The following is a 20,013-nucleotide window of genomic DNA, read 5'->3' as shown; positions in this document are numbered from 1 at the left end:
TATGTCCTTATTGTAAACCATCACATCAGAATATCAGTTCAGCTCAATACTACTCTTATATTCAAGTTCGATGACTGACTTATTTAATCAGCTAAATATATAAAAGGGAAAAGAAAAGCAAAGGTAAGATCCTTAAAGTCCCTGTGTATTGGGAGATATTCCCATTAATAAATGTTTCACTCTCATGAGACAACAATTTTATGTAGCAACTCCCAAATGGATGTTACTGATTTTTTTTCCCAAGACAACTCAGTGTCAGTATCGCTTCTGACCACATGGGGGCAGCATATTACAAAACATCAGCCCGCGGCAAGGAAGGCCAAAGCCCGCCCCTAGTGGCATAAAGTGGTATTATAACATTTGCCGGAGCCTCCCGCTCATTAGCACAGCGGTCAGGGGCACCTTTAGGCTGATTCATGGTTCCGCGTTACACCAACGCAGACCCTACGCCGTAGATTAACGCGGAACCATAAAGCAGGCTTTAGTCAACATAACCAGGGGTGGAAAGTAACAAATTACATTTACTCACGTTACTGTAATTGAGTACTTTTCATGAGTAATTTTTAATTTTCTAAGTAGTTTTTGAAATATGTAATTTTTACATTTACTCGAGTACATTTTGACCCAAGTATTTTACTTCGCTACATTTGAACCCCCTCACGTTACTGAGTACAAAATTTATGGTGAAAAAATTAAATGCGGGCAGAAACCAGCCACAAAAACAACAAAAATCCTTGGCCAAACTTGGAAGACTTATTCGCATTCAAACGCACAAAAAGCAACATTATAATGCAGTGTAAAATGTGCCTGCCCGGCAAAACGGAGCTTTCAGCCTTCAAGACATCAACATCTAAAAAAAATGCACTCAAACAAGTGTGGATCTGTACTTTAATATGCCTCGAAGTTGATTACCGTAATTTGATTCGTGACTCATCGTTTTTTTGCATTAAATAACTGAAAGTAACTTTTACTCAAATTACATTTTAATTGAAGTACTTTTGTACTTTTACTGGAGTAAATTTTTAGATGAGTACTTTTACTTTGAGTAGGATTTAAGCAAAGTAAAGATACTTTTACTCAATTACAATTTTTCAGTACTTTTTCCACCTCTGCTTAAAATTCACTCTATTTTTATTTATAAACATAACGATTATGAAATATTTGTTGAATTGCAATGAGTGCAAAAAATATATAAAATTAGGGTAAAGATGTACAAACTGAAATGAAGATCTCACCCACGATGGCTGATTTTATTAGAGCGCGACTTTGAGATGATACCGTATATGACTCCTGAAATGTTGAATTTCAACATAGCTGGTGCATGACTGTTAGTATCACCCAATGTTCATACACATTACTACTTAAAATCAATGCAGTTCAGTGGCTGCAAACTTTCTGAATATGATTGTTAAAGAGTATCTCCTTGTATTTTACTAAAATAAATAAAAAGACAAAACGCAGGGATTTCTGCCATTGACAAAATTTATTTCCAGTGTTTCAGGAGTCTGTGCACACCCCTCAAAATCAGAAGAACACCGCATTGATACAGACGAGCCAGCTCAACAAAGTGTCCTCCTACAGCGAACCTCTCTCCACACAGAAGTACCAAACTGCCCACAGCACCCGGTCAGGCTTCGTGAGCATCATTATCATCAGCCTTGTCTCACAATACTGTACTTCATCCTGCAATCTGATGGAAATCCAAAGTAAAGCAGCTAAAACATGGCATCTATATGTACATTTAAATTACTTATTTTACAATGAATATTTAAAATTCAAGTTCTGTTAAAAACGAGATGAAAAACAAAAGGATAAAGATGTAGAAAACATGTTAAGACCAGAGTGGAATGCCTAAAGAATGGAAGCTCGGCATTTTCATTACCTGTAGAATGACTTAATCAACGATAACAGTGTCATTCACAGCAACATCTTCGTATATCTCAACAAAGACAGTATGGCACCCTTAACATTACATTGTGAGGCACTTTCTTTTGTGAAGAAACATTTCCTGATTGATTACCGTTAAATTCTTCTACTCTTCATTTAAATCCACTGCCACATGTGTGAACCACGAACACTAAAACACAGCATGACATTTGCATTAGTTGTTCACTGCTTTTAAACCACATAGCAGGGATAAATATGAACTCTTGTTTCCTTTTGCATAAGTCCAGTGTCTCCTTGTCACGTTTGTACCTTTAGAAAGGCCCCTTTGACAGCAGAGAGCTTGTAGGCAGTCACACACAGACTGTACCAAAAACACAATTCAAGTACACAGAAAAATAGGGATTATGTACACTTTTGAATGAAACACAAGCATGTAAAGCTTTTAGTCAGTATTACAGCAAGCAGTGTCTGTACATTCTTCATTTGGTTACTGACAGCCTCACTGACTTTGAACATGTAACTTTCTCTACACAAAAATAGTTCCTCTGCAATACTAAAACTTTGCACTTTGACTATTTCCTATTCATTCTAAGCCTGGTCATCCTTAAAGCCACTTATCTAAACCTTAGAGCAATCTTAACCCGAGTGTTCACGCTTCTTTAAATGTACTTTGCAAGCTCAGTGTTCCATGAGCAACAGGTCCTTTAAAACATATCAGGGATTTCTGAGGAGGAATTCCTCCCACTGAGTCAAAAAATATAATAAAAAGACAGAAAATAAAAGGTGAAAACAATAATTTGTTCCATGCAGATGATGAGCAAGATCAGCCATCCATGTGTGCAGCAATTTTTCTTTTCACAAGCACACGCACACAACCACTGACAGACAAACAATCCAAACTATTTTTGTAAACATGCTCATTCACTGACATTAGTCACACAGCAGACGACACAATGACGGACTCCCAACTAGGTACACATCTCACAGAAGTTTAACACGAACGGTCGCTCTCACAGGTACTGATAGAAGCGCGAATGGACCACCTGGGAACTGGTGAGTTTATGTGGGTGAGCGGTGGCTGAAAGGCTCAGATTTTTGCTCGGGGGGACTTCCCCGTTCAGCGCTTCGCCCTGACGGCGCGGGAGTTCAGAGGAGGACGAGGCTCCGGGGTTCTGCGAGGTCGTGTTGCACAGCGCCCCCTGCTGTTCAGAGAGGTCCAGGCTGACCTCGGGATTGCTGGTGCGGTGGCGTTCCCGTGCTATCCAGTCCCCGATGGAAAAGTCCTGAGAGCTACACTTGGGTTTTAGCCGGTCCACGGCCGACAGCTCTGACCGGGAGCCTGAACCGATGCCGCCCTGGCCGGACCAGTCTCCCAAAACAGACAGCTCCGCAAAGTCCCTCTGCCCGCCCATCGTGTGCCTGCGCCGGATGTTCTTTTTCTTACTGCGGCCCTCTGGGGAGCGACTCCTCTGGCTGCCCACGCCAAACATGTCGTCAACAGACATTCGCAGACGCACCTTCAGTCGGTCTGTGATCTTCAGCTTCCACGCCGGCTCCGTTTTATCCAGCTCATTCCGGGACGAGGAGCTGAGGCTTCCGGTTGAACGGCCCTTTCCCGACCCGGGAACGCGTGACAGTCTGTTGGAGTCTTTGTCGCTACGAGCTCCATCCAGCGACGACTCGCTGTCCGTTTTCTGTTGGGCAGCTTTCTTCCTGGAGAGTGTATCACACTCGATGAGTCTGTGTGAGGGGAGAGGGCGGGGAGCTTCCTGTGGTTCTTGCTGTTCTGCTTTCCCGATGGTAAACACGGACAGGTCGCTCTCGCTGTCCGTCTCCATCGGCCTTCCGTCGCTGATGAGCTCACTCCTCTCGTCGTCTGCGTCCTCCCCGCCTCGGCTCTCGGACACGGACTGCACTTCCGAACTGAGGGTGTTGTGTTCGGCTCCAGTGAGAAAGGTCATGGAGGAAGTGGTGGAGTAGTCTGAGGTGATGGAGCAGACCTCTGCTCCCGGGCCGCTGGGGCACGCCTCCGTCCCCAGGGCTGCCATCCTGCCGCGCCTCACCCGGGGCACCGACGCCTGCGAGCTGGTGCTGTTCATTGTGCCGAGGTCAGACACCGTGTCGTCGTAATTGGAGGGTGGATCCGACAGAGAGGACTGCTGCGTCATCGGCATGCGGTAGCTGAGGTTTGGGGAATGGGCCGGCGAGGCGTAGGGCGAACCAGTTCGATGGCTGGAGGAAATGTGCTCTTGCAGGAGGGGGGGAGAGAGGGGCGACTCCTCCCTGGTGGTTTGGTCCAGCTGTTCCTCTGAGCTGTCTCTGTACTTGTGTGTTTCGCTGGCATCGTCTGTCTGCCCCTCTTCCTCGGTCTGACTGTCAGGGGACCACACAGGCTGCTGCTGGCCCTCCTTTGGGAGCTCCTTCCTGGTGAACACAGGGTCCAGGTCGTCGTCTGAACTGCTGGGATGAACTTTGTCCTTGGGCTTCTTGCGTTTGCGATTGGCAAAGAAGGAAGAGCGCAGCATTTCTTTGCTACACTGATCCTTCCCCGACCCCCACAAGCCCTGCTGATATAGAACCGAGACAGCATTAAATATGGTTTCTATAAAAGTGTAACTGCAAAGGAATGTAATATTTTTGAGGGGAAAAACAAAAGGAAAAGCGTTACCTTTGATCTGGACGAGTCACTACATGCTGAGTCTGTATTAAAAAGAAGAGAATCATTAGATACTTAAATGACTTTCTGAAAGCAGAAGAGGCAAGCTTCATGTTTGGTCAGGTTAAAAGTGGCAGATAGGATGACAATAATGAGAGCATATAGAAAGCAGATGACACGTTTTTTAGAGAGAAAGAGGAGGATGAAGAACCACACTAAAGCAGTATATGCTAAAGTTGAGAGCAGCAGAAGGGCCTGTGATGGCGTATGAGTGGAGGTGAAATCCTGGCGGTAATCCAATACACAAGAAGCAGCTCATGCTCATGTATCGATGGAACGACGGCACATCACGGACAAACACATCAGTCACAGAGCATTACATGTAGCCACCAACCAGCTGAAGGCATTCTTTCCCAACTCAAGACGTCACAGGAAGAGGGAGAGATGAGTTTGCTCTGACTGAGAGATTTAATGGGCCTGAGCTGAACAGATCAGTATGTCAGTGTGTGTGTTGTGGTCAATACAGCTGAGCTGGCGCAGGCAAGCTTTAGTGTAACAGAGACTGCTCTTACTCAAAACCAGATCAACTCCTGCAGCGCCCTTTAACATGTAGTCTGTTACTACAAACAACATATAAGGCAAAGCAAAAGTCTCACAAAACTTTCCAGTTTCACTGTTTAACAGTGAAAACATGCAAATTGTGGCTACCAAAGAAGCAGACTAAAAGGCCTTTCAACACAAATACTTACAGGAGCTTGGGGGGGACAGAAACTAAACAGATTCCTGCTTGCATTTCCAAAAAAAGTAAAAAGAATTTAGGGGAAAAATAAGTGTAAAATAAATGAATGTAAAAAAACTGGAGACATTTGTGGTTGTTTGTGTGTTAATTACTGTGGCACTGATAATCAAGTGGACTAAATAAGCAAATACAAAGCAAACGTTAGGCAGCTAAGCTGCTCTTATACCTCCATTACGTATCAGAAAGTACCACTCTTGGAAAAGTGGTCATTAGCTCTCCCATTTTAACTGCAGGTGGAAGTATCAATCCCCCAAAATGACTCCTGGACTAATAAAAAATGCCTGTTGTGGATATGGGTTTATTACTCTTTAATTTAGGTTCAAACTTCAGTGTGTGTGTCTGTACTAAAGGCAAAGTTGGCTCGGAGGAGCGTGAAAGACATGTTATTGATGTGGATGTCCAACAGTATGTAACAGAAGGAGATGAAGTAGTATGTGGTTTTTATTCTGTAGTCTATGTGGAATTTTAAAATGTTGAATAAAGACAAAGATTGTGAAATAATCACATCACAGACAAAAACAAAACAAAAAACAAAACAAAAGAAGGCATCACCTGAAACAAAACAAAAAGTACTAGTTGCAGCATTGACACCTACATGGACATGCTCAGAGCCCTCTAGTTCTACTTGATGGCCTGCGATCTTCTGTTATTTGGCAAGTCACAATTATTTTTGGGCCGGGACATGGTTGCGTGTGTGGATTGTTTGTGTGTCACCCCATGTGTGCTGGGGAACATCCAGCTCAGTCCCAACACTACAACCCCACCCTCAGACATCATGACAAATTATGCCACATGACCGGAGAGAACCTGAGGTTGACCGTACCATGCTACTTGTCCTTGCGATCAGCTTAAGAGACAACAAGAGACAGTAGAAGGGCTTTCAGAGAAAGTGCAGCAGCATCGCTCTGTATCCCCTCAATTTAAGGTATTGGTTTAAATATGAGACGTGCACACCACAGGAAAAATGACAAACATCGACTTCTCTTTCTTTCTTTTTATCTTTTTTCCTCCTTTCGCCCAAATTTAAAAGAGCTGCGGGTTTCTGCAGACTAGGCAGCTACATTGGGCACAACACTCGTCCTTCTTCCTACAGTCCCAGCTGTCCATCACTGACAAAACAGAGTCCATCAGTGAGATCATCGAGTGATAGACGCCGCCCACTTGGCCTGTGTCAAGATTGGGTAATGTGTGAGTGCTGGACAGGGATAAGGGAGAAAAACAACACACTACACACAGAAGGGCACAGGTCAGAAGGGTTAAAACTTCCATTGGTTTGTTTGGTTTGTTAAGACTTTCTTTGGGAAAGAACATGCCGGGATTATGTGAGAGACGAGGAGGAGGGGAAGAAAAGAACTGAAAGAAAAGGAGTCGTCGTCTCAACACAGGTAAAGCACAGGGAGAAAAAAATGACTTGAGCAAGAAAAATAAAGAGTAGAGCAAAGAAATGAACAGAAATAAAACTTGAAGTTTTATCTTTGGGCAAAAAAAGAAAAAAACGTAAAAAAACCAAACATAAAAAATCATGATTAACAGAACAAGAAAGACTTTAATCCACAAATTAATAATAAAAAAAAGGCTTCAAATATTAATATTGCAAGGTATTTCCCAACAATTTCCCAATGATTAAAGCACATGAATATATACACTGAATTAATGAAAAAGCTTGATTCCACGGAAATACTCTCAGCTCTTGTTCTCACTAAATGCATTCAAAATAATTAAAAAAGGAGGATGATGCATAGTCTTTTAATATAAGCAACTAAAAGTTGAAGTCATCTCAAAATAAAACTTTACTAGACCTTTAACATCTTCAGTAATATTTATGTTTGCAGTATTGCTGCCATGTTAAACTATTAATTCCTCTGACAATGGAGCGTTAAGAAAAAGTAGTGTAAAGTTACCTGAGACTTCGCCCGGTGAGGCTGTGGTACGGCCGATGTTAGAAAGCAGGTGGTCGATGTTGGGCACAGGCTGGGACTTCACTGTGCTTTCCTGCTCTGTTGTAGTCTGCAGCAACAACAGAAGAGGGCAGAAATACAAGTAAATGTATTCACTGGAGACAAATATGTAAAGACAGACACCAAACAGCCAAGTTGCAGGGTGTAATACAATTTACAAACAAAATACATACATACAAAAATGCCAAGGTCAATAATAAAAATAATATGGAAAATGAAATGCAACGTACAACAGGCTCCTTTTCCCCATCATCACTGAAGAACCAGTCGAATTGCTGGATGAGGTTCTCAACTATCTTGCACTGATCTGGCATGTGATTGACCATGTTGGTCATGTTGTCTTCAGAGGTTCTGACCAGTGTTGGACCAAACATGATCGCCAGGTTACGAGGCTCCATCTAGACAGATGAAATTATTTGACAGAATCTTCATATAAATTAAACAAACACTGGAGCATTCAACTCCAAACTCAAATATTAAGAAGTTATGGAAATGATTTTCAGTGTCTTCACTGACCAAACGACAAGCATGTTTGCCATCATGCTGTACCAATCTCGTTTTTCAAGCGTTTTGAGAACTGAACAATAATTGCTGCAGTGGTTTCAAGCGGCAGATGCATTCATTCTTTCTGAATACAAGATTTCCGCTGCTTGACAGATTACTCAACTAATTCTCCTCACCATGATGTGCTCTACAGTTTCATTAAGTTACTGATCTGGGGCCAGATACATAAAACTGTTCATGTGAACAGTTATACTCAGGAAACCACAAAGGCAGAAATCGAACACATGTTCTTTGTGCCAGGTTTATATAATTATTTATAAAATGGTATGTACCTATGTTTTTTATTAATTAAATCTAAATTGTATCTAAGTGTATAAACCTGCAAGCTTGTATTTTTGTGTGTCATTGGTCAGCTCCTAAATATGTTTATTGTGCTAATCTAACTAAATGAAAATTTTACAAACACCTTCTAAATCATTCTTAGAAAGTAATTTATATTAAAAATACATCCCTAAAATCAAGATGAAGTTTCCATGTTTTTCAGTAAGAGCTGTGCCTCTCAAGTTCTTATTCCTGAAATAAAAAGGTCAAAAAGGAGGCCATGTTCCCAAAGAAGAGGATCTCAACCTTACATAGAACCCTTAACCATTTTCTTGTCTGTCATTATTCCTCAATTAATGTATTTTATTCTTTTACTTAATTCTTTAATCCACTGTGTTGTAATATTTAGTTAACAATGGTCACTTAGTATACTTACTGACAATGTGCGATGACAATGATTTGAATAACTGTTTGCTTTTCAGGTCCTCATTGGGTGAAATACTACAACCTAATAATGACTAGTATTTTATAGTATCTAGTATAACTTCTTCCACTTTTATCAAGTGCCTAAAAAGAAAATTGGCTTTATTTCTCAATGCTACCTATGTTTTCAACGCAAGCTCAGCTTGTTATGGATGCTGTGCTGATGATGAAGGAATTGTGGTACGCAGTGTTGAACAAATGTAATATGGACCACAACTACCAAATATATCGACAGTGCGTCCTTGAGCAACATCACATGCATTCTTCTCACACAACATGGTTCTGGTTCTCATTGCACTGCATTAGTACGAGATCAAAATAATTTGTAGCATAGATCAGTTTTGTTGTAGCATATACACCCCTGGGAACAGCAGAAGTAAAATTTTATCCAATGTGAAACTGAAACACATCAAGTCAACACAGACAGAAAAACTATTTCGTTTGATAGTACTGATTATAAATTTATACTGAAAGCAAAATGAATAAATAGAAGAAAAAAAGAAAAGAAAATGAGACTATTGAAAGTGTGAACTATTTTTTATCTCAAATGAACTTGTGAGATCTCAGCATCATTTCTATGCAAGCTTCTGTACAGTCTGAAGTACATTTTGGTGGCCTATGTTAAAGGACAATAGCTTTCTAGTGCATTCCCATGCACTTGTATCCATAGTGACCATGGTGACATGGCAGTTCTCGTGCAGAGCCTCCTGAGGGCTCAAAGGCCACATGCAGCAAACAGTGGTTTCCAGCTCTGACCTTCACACACTGCAGTTTCCCTAATGCACTGTAGATGCCGAATGACTGAAATTGGTTAATATATTTTTGAACTAACTAGTGCTAACCTATCCTTGTTTGGAAAGACTAGGTCTTTAATGGATGCTACTTTTATATTGCCCCCCTCTTAAAATAATGGTCCAAATCATATTTTCTTAAATTTTGCAAAATATTTGGTATTAGTGATGCACCGATTGTTCGGTAACCGAAATTGTTCGGCCGAAAATGGCAAAAAAACAACCAAAAACTAACCCCATAAGAATTTTACCTAACATTCACCAGGAGGTGGAACCAAAACAACATAATGCTGGGAAATTTAAAATTTTTCATTTTTTTAGGTTCAATAAATATTTTCTACCTTGTAATTTTGTAAAAGATTTTTTTCTTTGAAAAGCATGCCTAAATCAAATGTATTTGATTTATGCAATGGTGAAAAAAATTGGCAAAATAAATGAAAAACTGCTGAAGAACCATGTTCGGTATTCGGTGTTTATTATTATTTTCGGTTTCGGTTTCAGCCACAAATTTTCATTTCGGTGCATCACTATTTGGTATACTTTTTTGTTTTCTGAAAAACTTTAGCCATTATATTGAGAGGATGACAGGTTACATCCGCTAGGCATGAAAGGCTGAAACTCAAACCTTACCCGGCAACAAAAAACTGTATTTTCTGATTGACTATTGGTTGGTAACGCCAAGCAGCTGCTCTGAGCTGAGAGCTCAGTGTTCGGTAGGAGAATGTTCCACTGTAAGCCCCAGGTATATAGCATATATCTGTATTTTGCTGTACATTTAATTTTTTTAATTAAAGCTTTTTACTAAACTATATATATTTTGGTTATTTCTTATTATTCTAACAGAACATTTGAACAGCAACCTGTTTTTTGTGCACTTATTTGCTGAGTCAATTCAAATGTTAGATTTTGGTTATTAAAATAATCATTAGTTGCAGCTTTATTTTCTATAAATGTTTATTTATTGTGTTGTTTGTTTTAAATACAATGGAGTTGATCTGTGAAGACAATGAAAATCAATTTCCTTTGAACTGTAGATTAAGGCTTTAGTTGCCTTTATAAAACATGCTAAAAGTCATACCTTGTTTTTTTCACAGTTGTCAGAAACCCTTTTAAGATGAGCACAAAGGAAATTCAGAGTTTCATAATGATGCACGGGCAACTCATAGATCTACAAAAATTGACAAAACAAAAGTTGAGCCATTAGTGGTTTGTCACATGATAATATTCTTCAAACAACTGTTCCTCATATCAGACTTCACTCACCAATCTCTTGAGCTCCTTTAGTCTCTCCAGCGGGTCTTCTGTTCTGCTAGCCTCAATAAATTCATCATACTTTTCTGTGAATTAAGTAGTTAAAAACGTAAAACTTTAAAAGCGCACCAAGAATAATTCAACTTTGCCCCAGTACTGTTTGCTATTTCTTAATCATGTTTCTGAGAATAAAATCTTACCGTTTGTAAACAGAGGTTCTGGAAGTTTTCGGAAAAACAACTTTAATAAACTGCTGATAACATTAAGATCCCGCCATTTCTGCAGAAGAGTAAATTATTGTACATGATTATATTAAAGCAGTACTTACAGCGCAATTCAATCGATACTAAAGAATACTGTTGGAATGGTTCAACACTGTATTGTGGAAGGAGAGTGTCAATCACTCACTTCTTCCTGGGTGTCGATGTCAGCCATGCCTTTGCTATTGAGCTCTTCTTGCATGCTGGAGATGTCAGCGTTTTTCCCAGGAACCCTGTAGATCCCAGTGTAATCCAAACCTCGCTCATCCACAACCTTACAGCACACCTCCACAATGAGAGGAACAAACTACACAAACGCAGCAAAAAGAAAGGACATAAGCCAACTTACCAACGAGACAAACACTGTCAGCAAACAGTACTGAGAAGAGCAAGAGTAGGTGACTGCTGTGGTTGACAAGTGGACAGTTATTCATGTATATTACTTGATATTAGTCTTCCAAAAACAAAGAGAGAAGACAAACCCTGTTAGTTTGTCCAAGTGGACAATCTTCAAGCCTGACCCCAAAGGTAACACCAGCTGGAGTCTTTTTTTCAAAGGGTTTCCTCATGATGCCTGGAAGACCAATTTTCCAAGCTCCCCTGTCCCGAGGAGGACTTGACTCATCTGGCAAGAATCATGGACATAAATGAGCACTCAGATCTTACCTTTTAAAGACAATGTATCAAATGTTTTAGTAGTGGTGTCTTTACCTTGGCTCTTGCTATCCGTTTTACCCCCCAGGAAGGCTTGTTTGATGCTGAGAGACTGTCGAGATGTTTTGGGCGATGGCTCAGATCTGCTACTGGGCGCACTGATCAACAGGATAAAATTAAATAGATTAAATATATTTATTAACCCCCCCCCCCACCCCCCCACATGGGACAGAGTGCTGAATACCTCATCATGTTGTATTCTTTGATCTTTCTACTGATCAACTCCTGGCTTGTTACCGCAGCATTCTGCAATAACAACAGAAATTAAATTAAATGAGTATTAAGATATCAAATAAAGTTCAAACATATCACCCCTACACTCAAACTAAATCCCAATTACTTAAATCTAGATGATTTTAATTTACATTTCTGCTGTCAACAGCTACTTCTCAGAAAAACATTTTTAAAGACAATTTTAAAAGCAACTTTGATTATGCAGACAAAATTACTCAACTTGTGGCACAATCTACTCAGAGAACCTGCTGGGTCTGGACCTGGAGGAGTCACCACTGATCCTAGACTGGCCGCTAGAGGCTGGCTCCAAAAGAGAGTCAATTTCCTCTTACTCCCATGTTAAAATGTCCAATTTCACAGTAGAAATAAACATATTTACAGTTTGTACTAACCCAGCATCGGCTAAACACCATGGCAATTTTTGATTTTGCACCAGAATAACATTTGAAATGGGATATTCTGATGAAAACAGCAGGCGGCAGCTCCAAAGCTCCCCTGGTGTGGATTGGCCGTAGGAGGTGGGAGCCGAACCTAACTGTGATTGACACATGGTGCAAATGTTCCAGCCGGCCCCACAGGCCTGTTCGGTCTGCCAATTTGCAAGATGGCGCTGCGCATTACGAGGAAAAAGAGGCTTCAATACCGCTCTCCAGAAAACCTATGGCTGATGTCACAGAAAGTCTGTCCAGTTATTTTACAGCCTATTAATAAACATGGCAAAAGAAAATAATGCTAGCAGTCATGGTCAAATATCATGGTTCATTCACAAACTGCGTTGTTTATATTGAGTGGTAACAACAAACCATTAATAATAATAAATAGTTGTGTGTCATTATGCTTTGCACGTCAGACCAGTTGTTATGGAAACAAGACTGATACCGACCGCTGAAAGCACTGACCGTTGTCCTGTGGAACGGCATTTAGGATAAACTAAACACAACATTTTTAACACGAACTGAAGTGACTGAAATCATCCGATACAACGGAATCAGGTGTGCGCCAACATTTGTGAAAATGACGTGACATTTTTTTTTTTTTTGAAAGGCTCGACAAAGACAACACATTTTTTTAAGAATGTCCAAAAGTTTCACAATTGAAATCCATTATTAACGGAAAACTTTTTACTGGGCAACTGACCATATTTGGTAACTTCAGTAGAACTAAATACTATGATTATTACAAAAAAAGTTACAAAGTAAAGAAAGGTCCTTTAATATTCTACAATAACTCTCAAGAGTTGAAACTTTTAAATGTCAGGTATTTTATTGACGGCCCTATAAAAAAGGGTTAAAAAACTTCTCGTCTGATTACAATCCAAGATAAACTTTAAGGCCATTTAAAAAAAAATCTGAGCACAACAAAAAATGATGGTATGCCCTTCAAAAAGATTCTGCCAGAATGAGCCTTTTATTTAAATGATCCTGATTGGGCTTCAATATTAACAAGTCTTTCAATATGATCTGTGCTGATAAATTGGCAGTAATGAAAAGCAACTAGCAACATTTATTTCTAATTTCAAAACTGTTGTAGTCCCAAAAGCAATTGTTCAGGTTTGTTCTCTACCTTCACATACCAGTGTGAACTAAAGGACGACAACATATACTGACTTTCTGGAGGAAAGATGTCACTCTCTTTAGCTCTCAATCTGAATCTTCCCATCACACCCTAAAGGTGGTTTTTTTTTTTGTTCTTCCATGGTAGAACAGGTTTCAAATTACTTATTTTAACCCTTGTTAACTGTTTTAGAAATGCCGGACACACTTATTGTAAAAGTTTCTAAGACAGACTTTGGTTCACTTTGTTACCAACAGCTGGGTGTGCCAGCCATTTGTTTCATTTCTTTCAACTTGCTTGTTTTTGTTTTTCGTGTCCTGGTAAACAACAGCCCTTAAGACTTAGCTATGGAGTTGAAGACAGTCCAGCTTTTGCTACACATACCTCTTCATCTGGGTTACTGTTTTCCTGAATGACCTTGATCCATGACAGCATCTCATCCCTCCCTTCGGCCTGGAACAAATACTCGTGGTCTGAGGTGGTTAACCGCAGCACATTCTTGCGCCTTGTATCACTATAGGATATGTCAATCAGACAGGCCTTGATGCTAATTCGAGGTGGTTCCTCATCCGATTGCACTGAAGCATGAGACAGTGCATCCTTCCTATCTTTGTAGAGGGTCAGAGTGTGGCCTTGTAAAACAGCATACATTTGCTTCCAAGACCTCATCCCTCCACCAACGCGCTACAGAACCACAAACAGAAACAGAAAAGGGGGTACAGAAAGAGAAATCCTTGAACATTTTGACATTAGTGATATATATTTCTTTTAAATGATGGCATGAATATATAAAAAATACCTTATTTTTATCTGTACTAAGCTGCCTGAAGTTAAGCAACCCTTCTTTGGAGGAGTCAGAAAAGATATCAGAAGAAGAGTCCCTGCGAGATCCAGAGTCTCCAGGTGATTTATGCCCATCCAAAGCCTGCAAGCACAAATATATACTTATATTTTCTTCTTCCTTGGACTATGTGACGAACGTTGACCACAACATGAAACACGGGGTGTGCGAAGAGACTGACATGCACAAGAATGTACGGATGGAAACAAACTTGACACGATCATGATTCACATGATTATCACATTTGTGAACTAAAAAATACACTCCAAAGTAATCCTGTATACACCACAGCTGTCAGCATAACCAAAAAAAAACCACATGTATTTTTTCGAACTTTTTTATTTTAAATTAGAACTCACTATAAATGTATCTAATGAGATCAGATTTTGAGTTACTCATGTTTCAGAAGAAGGGTACACACTTTATATGATTTGAGCGGATATTTAAATACATCCTTTCACCTTTGTATTTATGACTATATGCAGAAGTTGTTGGATAAATCAAACGTCCTAGATCCAATTTGTGCTTAATGTCACTGCACCGTTACTTACTGTAAACGTTTCAAGACAGACTTTGGTTCAATTTGTTTGTGACAATGTGGTGGTTTTACATACAAAATGATATGTATGATGATCAGAAAACATAAACTAAAACAAAAAATTATTTCTAAAATCTTAGAAAACAAAAACAGAAATATTTTAATTCATCCATAATAGTTTCCCACCTTTCTCAGGCCCCTGAGACTGGGCATGTGTTTACTTGAAGATCTTCTAAATAACAGGGACAACGGAGGGGAGGGTTGGGGAGAGAGACGATGTCAGACAGTTACAAAAAGTAAAAAAAACATTTAAAAAGCAGAAGAGCAGTAGACTAGTTAAAGGATGTACTCACCCTCTTCCTTCTTCTTGATAGTTATCCAGACCCTCATCGTAAGACTTGGACCGCTCGGTTTTACTGGCCGTGTCTGAATCCAACAAAGCACTTCGCAGGGACTCTATAGTAAAAAATAGTGGTAGTAAAAATATAAAACTTGAAACTGAAATTCTGTTTGATTTTACTATCCAGATCATGGAGTAACATAAGGTATCAGATCAACGATAAATCATAAAAGGAATATCATTATTATTAGGTGATTTCATGGGAGGACAAAATAAATAAATAAATATAACAAGCTATCATTAATATATGTCCATTGCCTAGCCAACCACATACTTCTTACCTTGATCATGTGATAGCTGACGACGAATAGGAGGGCACGGTGAGCCTTGACTGGAGGGTGCCGTAGCTATGGATGGTGCAACAGATATCACAGCAGAGGGAGGAATAGGAGCCGCCTCCCGGTCAACACTGGGGCTGACTGGCTCATCTATGAGAAGAATAAAATAGTCAGTTTAGGCACAGAAATGCAAATTAACTTCAGTTTTTTTAATCTCCTTTACACTGTAATTCCACGTGCCATCTATGACTGAATGAAAATAGGCCAGCTCTTCTATAACTCACTATATTGTACAGCAAAGATAATTTAATTATGTATCATCTGTGGGATTTAGGAATAATCAGTCTTTCTGCAAGTCCCTCTGGAAACATGCAGCAATACAACTGAGAAACAGAAAAGATCATCTTACAATGCCCTTTGTTTTAGGAGGAGTTGAATGCAGGAAGTTTTTAAACTCTTTTCTCCCATTTCTGGCGCTTCAAGCTCAAAGCAGCTCAGAGTAAAAAGCTGCTCTCAGCAGCCAAGGGGCTTTTGAAGCTAAATTTAAAAGCAGCTGTCCTAGTTCGAGCCTGTACCCAACTTTGAAACTGGGCAAAGAAAGGAGGATGTCACCATCTCTCAAACAAAACATATCTTTTTTTTTTTTTTTTTTTTTGAAGTTATGCCCAACATTGATAAACACTTAGGTGTATGAACCTCAAGGTTGTCCATTTCCTCTCAGAAGTTACATTGGAAGGAGTGTGCACTCCTGCCACAAAGTCAAAACTTTTAAGTTTATGATAGTATTTGAGCTTATTGAACTCAGAAACTCCAAGTTCCAACAGGATCTGCAAGCAACAATTCTTATGGTGTCAATTTAATGCCAAATGTAAACACTTTCTTTAAACCAAAACCCATAATGTGGGTTGACGCAACACTGATTTGACACTCGTTTGAGAGTTGTAACCGCAAAAAAGGAAAAGCTGAAAATTGAGAAAGAATGTTAGAAAATGAAGGTAGTTTTAGAACTGATGGTGGGAAGTGTAACCAAGACAGATGATTGCACTCAGAAATGTTTTATTTCTTGGTTACAGATTCTGGGTTTTGGTTCTCAGATTTGAGCTTTGATTTGGAATATACAGTATATCTCAAGTGAGTACACCCTTTAGATTTTTGCAAATATTCTGTCATATCCTTTCAGGGGATAACACTATCTTAATGAAACTATGATATAACTTAAAGTAGTCAGTGTGCTGCTTGAATAACAGTATAGATTTATTGTCCTTTGAAAATTACTCAGTGCACAGCTGTTAATGTCTAAACAGCTGGCAACAAAAGTGAGTAAACCCCATAGTGAACATGTCTAAATTGTGCCCAAAGTGTCAATATTTTGTTGGACCACCATTGTTATCTAGCACTGCTTTAACCCTCCTGGGCATGGAATTCACCAGAGCTGCACAGGTTGCTTCTGGAATCTTCTTCCACTCCTCCATGACGACATCACGGAGTGCACAGATGTTGGACACCTTGCACTCCTCCACCTTCCTCTTGAGGATGCCCCACAGGTGCTCAATTGGGTTTAGGTCTGGAGACATACTTGGCCAGTCCATCACCTTAACCTTCAGCTTCTTCAGCAAGGCCGTTGTCATCTTGGAGGTGTGTTTAGGGTCATTATCATGTTGGAAAACTGCCCTACGGCCCAGTTCCCGAAGAGAGGGGATCCTGCTCTGCTGCAGGATGTCACAGTATATATTGGAATTCATGTGTCCCTCAATGAAATGCAGCTCCCCAGTGCCGGCAGCACTCATGCAGCCCCAGACCATGATGCTGCCACCACCATGCTTGACTGTAGGCAAAACACATTTGTCTTGGTACTCCTCACCAGGGTGCCGCCACACACGCCGTACACCATCTGACCCAAACAGGTTTATTTTGGTCTCATCAGACCACAGGACATGGTAACTCATGTTCTTGGATTCATTGTCTTCAGCAAACTGTTTGTGGGCTTTCTTATGCATCGGTTTCAGAAGAGGCTTCTGTCTGGGGAGACGGCCATACAAACCGATTTGATGCAGTGTGCGGCGTATGGTCTGGGCACTGACAGGCTGACATCCCACTTCTGCAACCTCTGCAGCAATACTGGAAGCACTCGCATGTCTATTTTTGGAAACCAACCTCTGGATATGACGCTGAGCACGTGGACTCAACTTCTTTGGTCGACCCTGGCGAGGCCTGTTCCGAGTGGAACCTGTCCTGGAAAACCGCTGCATGATCTTAGCCACTGTGCTGCAACTCATTTTCATGGTGTTGGCAATCTTCTTATAGCCAAGGCCATCTTTGTGAAGTGCAATAATCCTTTTTTTCAGCCGCTCAGAGAGTTCCTTGCCATGAGGTGCCATGTTGTCCAGCATTCAGAGAGAATTGTGCCCAAAACACCAAATTTAACAGGCCTGCTTATCATTTACACCTGAATTCTTGTAACACTAACGAGTCACATGACACCAGGGCGGGAAAACAACATCATTGGGCACAATTTAGACATGTTCACTATGGGGTGTACTCACTTTTGTTGCCAGCTGTTTAGACATTAACAGCTGTGTACTGAGTAATTTTCAAAGGACAATAAATCTATACTGTTATTCAAGTAGTACACTGACTACTTTAAGTTATATCAAAGTTTCAGTAGGATAATGTTATCCCCTGAAAGGATATAACAGAATATTTGCAAAAATCTAAAGGGTGTACTCACTTTTGAGATATATACTGTATTTGGCATTAAATTGACAGTATAAATTCTGTTCCACACAGCTGAAGTTTAGGGTATATGTCTTAAAGTAGCAATATGACAAGACACCAAAATAAAACTGGTTGATCACCAGGGCAATTTAGTGTCAAAAAAATCCATATTAAATGATACTCCATATGGCCCAATCTGATTAATTCCTTACATTGAATATTTTAAGTTTAGAAGGTAAGTTTAAGGTGATCAGAAAATGCTGTTTACATAATAAGTTTTCATTTAGAAATGAATATCTTAAATTGGAAAATTACTAAATGTATACCGAAGTAACAAGAGCACAACATTAGAAGTGTAGTTCAGGTCAATAGTAAAGTACCCCAAATATGATCAATTAAGACTTCTTTCCAGTTTTGAAAAATACATTTCAGGTCTGGCAAATATAACTGTACATTGTTTACATAGACTGATCTTGTACAAGTTAGGCCCAAACTAGAAGAGTTTCAAACAGGTAACTGGTGGAGAGCCAGAGGCTTCCTCATTCATGAGGACGGTTCTCCTGGACCAATCCCTGAACGGCTCAGTTATGGCTCAGTTACAGCTTTAACACACTCATTGCACCCTTTGTATGCAGCTGGACTCTCAGGCATCTTTAACAACTAAAACTTGCTGACCACTACAGTACAGCAGAACAAACCTGTGAATGCTTACCTTTGAGATTTGCAAATCTAAAAGTACTTTAAGATTTTTTTTCTTTTCTTTACTCTATACTACATTTAGCTTATGTTTTCTTTTCATCTGAAAGCAACTTTGTTCCCAAATAAAAGTTGGGAACGAAGCTCCAAATAAAATTAACACTAGTGTATGACTGTTTCCTGTAAACTAGTTAGTCTTTAGGTTGAAAGCAAAACAGAATATTCCCTTTCCATCCTGACAAAATCAGTATAGTCCATCTGAAAACAAATGTCTCTCAAAGTTGTTTTGACTGCCAGGGTCAAACAATTTTTCAGGAAGCAAGTAAAAAAGAAAATTGATGAACAAGTCCATCAAATTCTACAGAACCCCTTCTTTTCAAATTACTGTTATGTGGTGTCTTAAAAAGAATTTGCTGACAGATGGATAGACACCCAAACATACATAATGCATACACAACACTAGACAGATGGAGAGACGGAGAGAGAAAGAGGCGTTAGATTAAGAAATATCTGACCATAAAACAGACTGGAATTCATTTTTTCCATGGAAATTCAATAGAAACCCTGTCAGAAATCTCAAATGTTCTCCATTCACATAACCCTCCAACAATGAATTGTAATGCAATAATGTATAGCAGCAATCTCATCAGAGCAAGATTCACAACGGTTAATATTTCCAGTTCTGATCTGAATACTACATAGTACAAATCAATAGTGAAAACATAATCAATGAAATTTTGTTTGTATGTTTACATGTGCACTTTAAACACTCAATACCATGTGTATGGTTTAGCAGGCAATTTGGAGATGGCCACAATAATAACCAAAAGAAAATCAGTATGGGACAACTCTACTGTCATGCCCTGGGAAATGCAATACATTCCAAACCTTTACTCTGCTCTGGTTAAGTAAAACAACCCATAAACCCTCCAAACAGTTAATCAACCTTATTAATATTTTCCCAGAAAGATAAATTAATCTGTGAACTTCTCCCCATCACTGTATTGATACACAGCAAGTTTCAACTAAATTCTGAAGTGCTAATACTGTTCAACTGTGAGTATGAGCTCTGCCAGCCTAAACCACATTACTGTCCTCATAACGTGGCACAGCAAAATTTACATCTGATGATT

At 39.7% G+C, this 20,013-nt stretch overlaps 1 protein-coding gene across 5 annotated transcripts in view; it reads right to left on the bottom strand.

Annotated features, from left to right (window-relative positions):
- Window positions 1-1,470: 1,470 nt before the first annotated feature.
- Window positions 1,471-20,013, bottom strand: part of arhgap21b (Rho GTPase activating protein 21b) — a 41,592-nt gene continuing 23,049 nt past the window's right edge. For 3 of the 5 annotated variants that reach the window (XM_061732316.1, XM_061732318.1, XM_061732319.1), the window contains 16 exons: window positions 15,473-15,619; window positions 15,145-15,247; window positions 14,978-15,023; window positions 14,212-14,337; window positions 13,797-14,096; window positions 11,809-11,870; window positions 11,622-11,722; window positions 11,393-11,535; window positions 11,059-11,217; window positions 10,851-10,929; window positions 10,663-10,736; window positions 10,478-10,567; window positions 7,531-7,698; window positions 7,244-7,349; window positions 4,556-4,587; window positions 1,471-4,454 (listed from right to left, as the gene is read on the bottom strand). In XM_061732316.1, coding sequence (XP_061588300.1) covers window positions 2,898-4,454; window positions 4,556-4,587; window positions 7,244-7,349; window positions 7,531-7,698; window positions 10,478-10,567; window positions 10,663-10,736; window positions 10,851-10,929; window positions 11,059-11,217; window positions 11,393-11,535; window positions 11,622-11,722; window positions 11,809-11,870; window positions 13,797-14,096; window positions 14,212-14,337; window positions 14,978-15,023; window positions 15,145-15,247; window positions 15,473-15,619 — 3,293 coding nt within the window. In that variant the 3' untranslated portion in view covers window positions 1,471-2,897. The remainder of the gene's footprint in view (window positions 4,455-4,555; window positions 4,588-7,243; window positions 7,350-7,530; window positions 7,699-10,477; window positions 10,568-10,662; window positions 10,737-10,850; window positions 10,930-11,058; window positions 11,218-11,392; window positions 11,536-11,621; window positions 11,723-11,808; window positions 11,871-13,796; window positions 14,097-14,211; window positions 14,338-14,977; window positions 15,024-15,144; window positions 15,248-15,472; window positions 15,620-20,013) is intronic. The other 2 variants (XM_061732317.1, XM_061732320.1) reach the window with 1 other exon arrangement.

The sequence above is a fragment of the Cololabis saira genome, chromosome 10 (genome assembly GCF_033807715.1).
Source record: "Cololabis saira isolate AMF1-May2022 chromosome 10, fColSai1.1, whole genome shotgun sequence".
In the NCBI taxonomy this organism is placed as follows: domain Eukaryota; kingdom Metazoa; phylum Chordata; class Actinopteri; order Beloniformes; family Belonidae; genus Cololabis; species Cololabis saira.
Note: the sequence above shows the minus strand (reverse complement) of the source record. Positions and strands in the feature narration are given on the sequence as shown.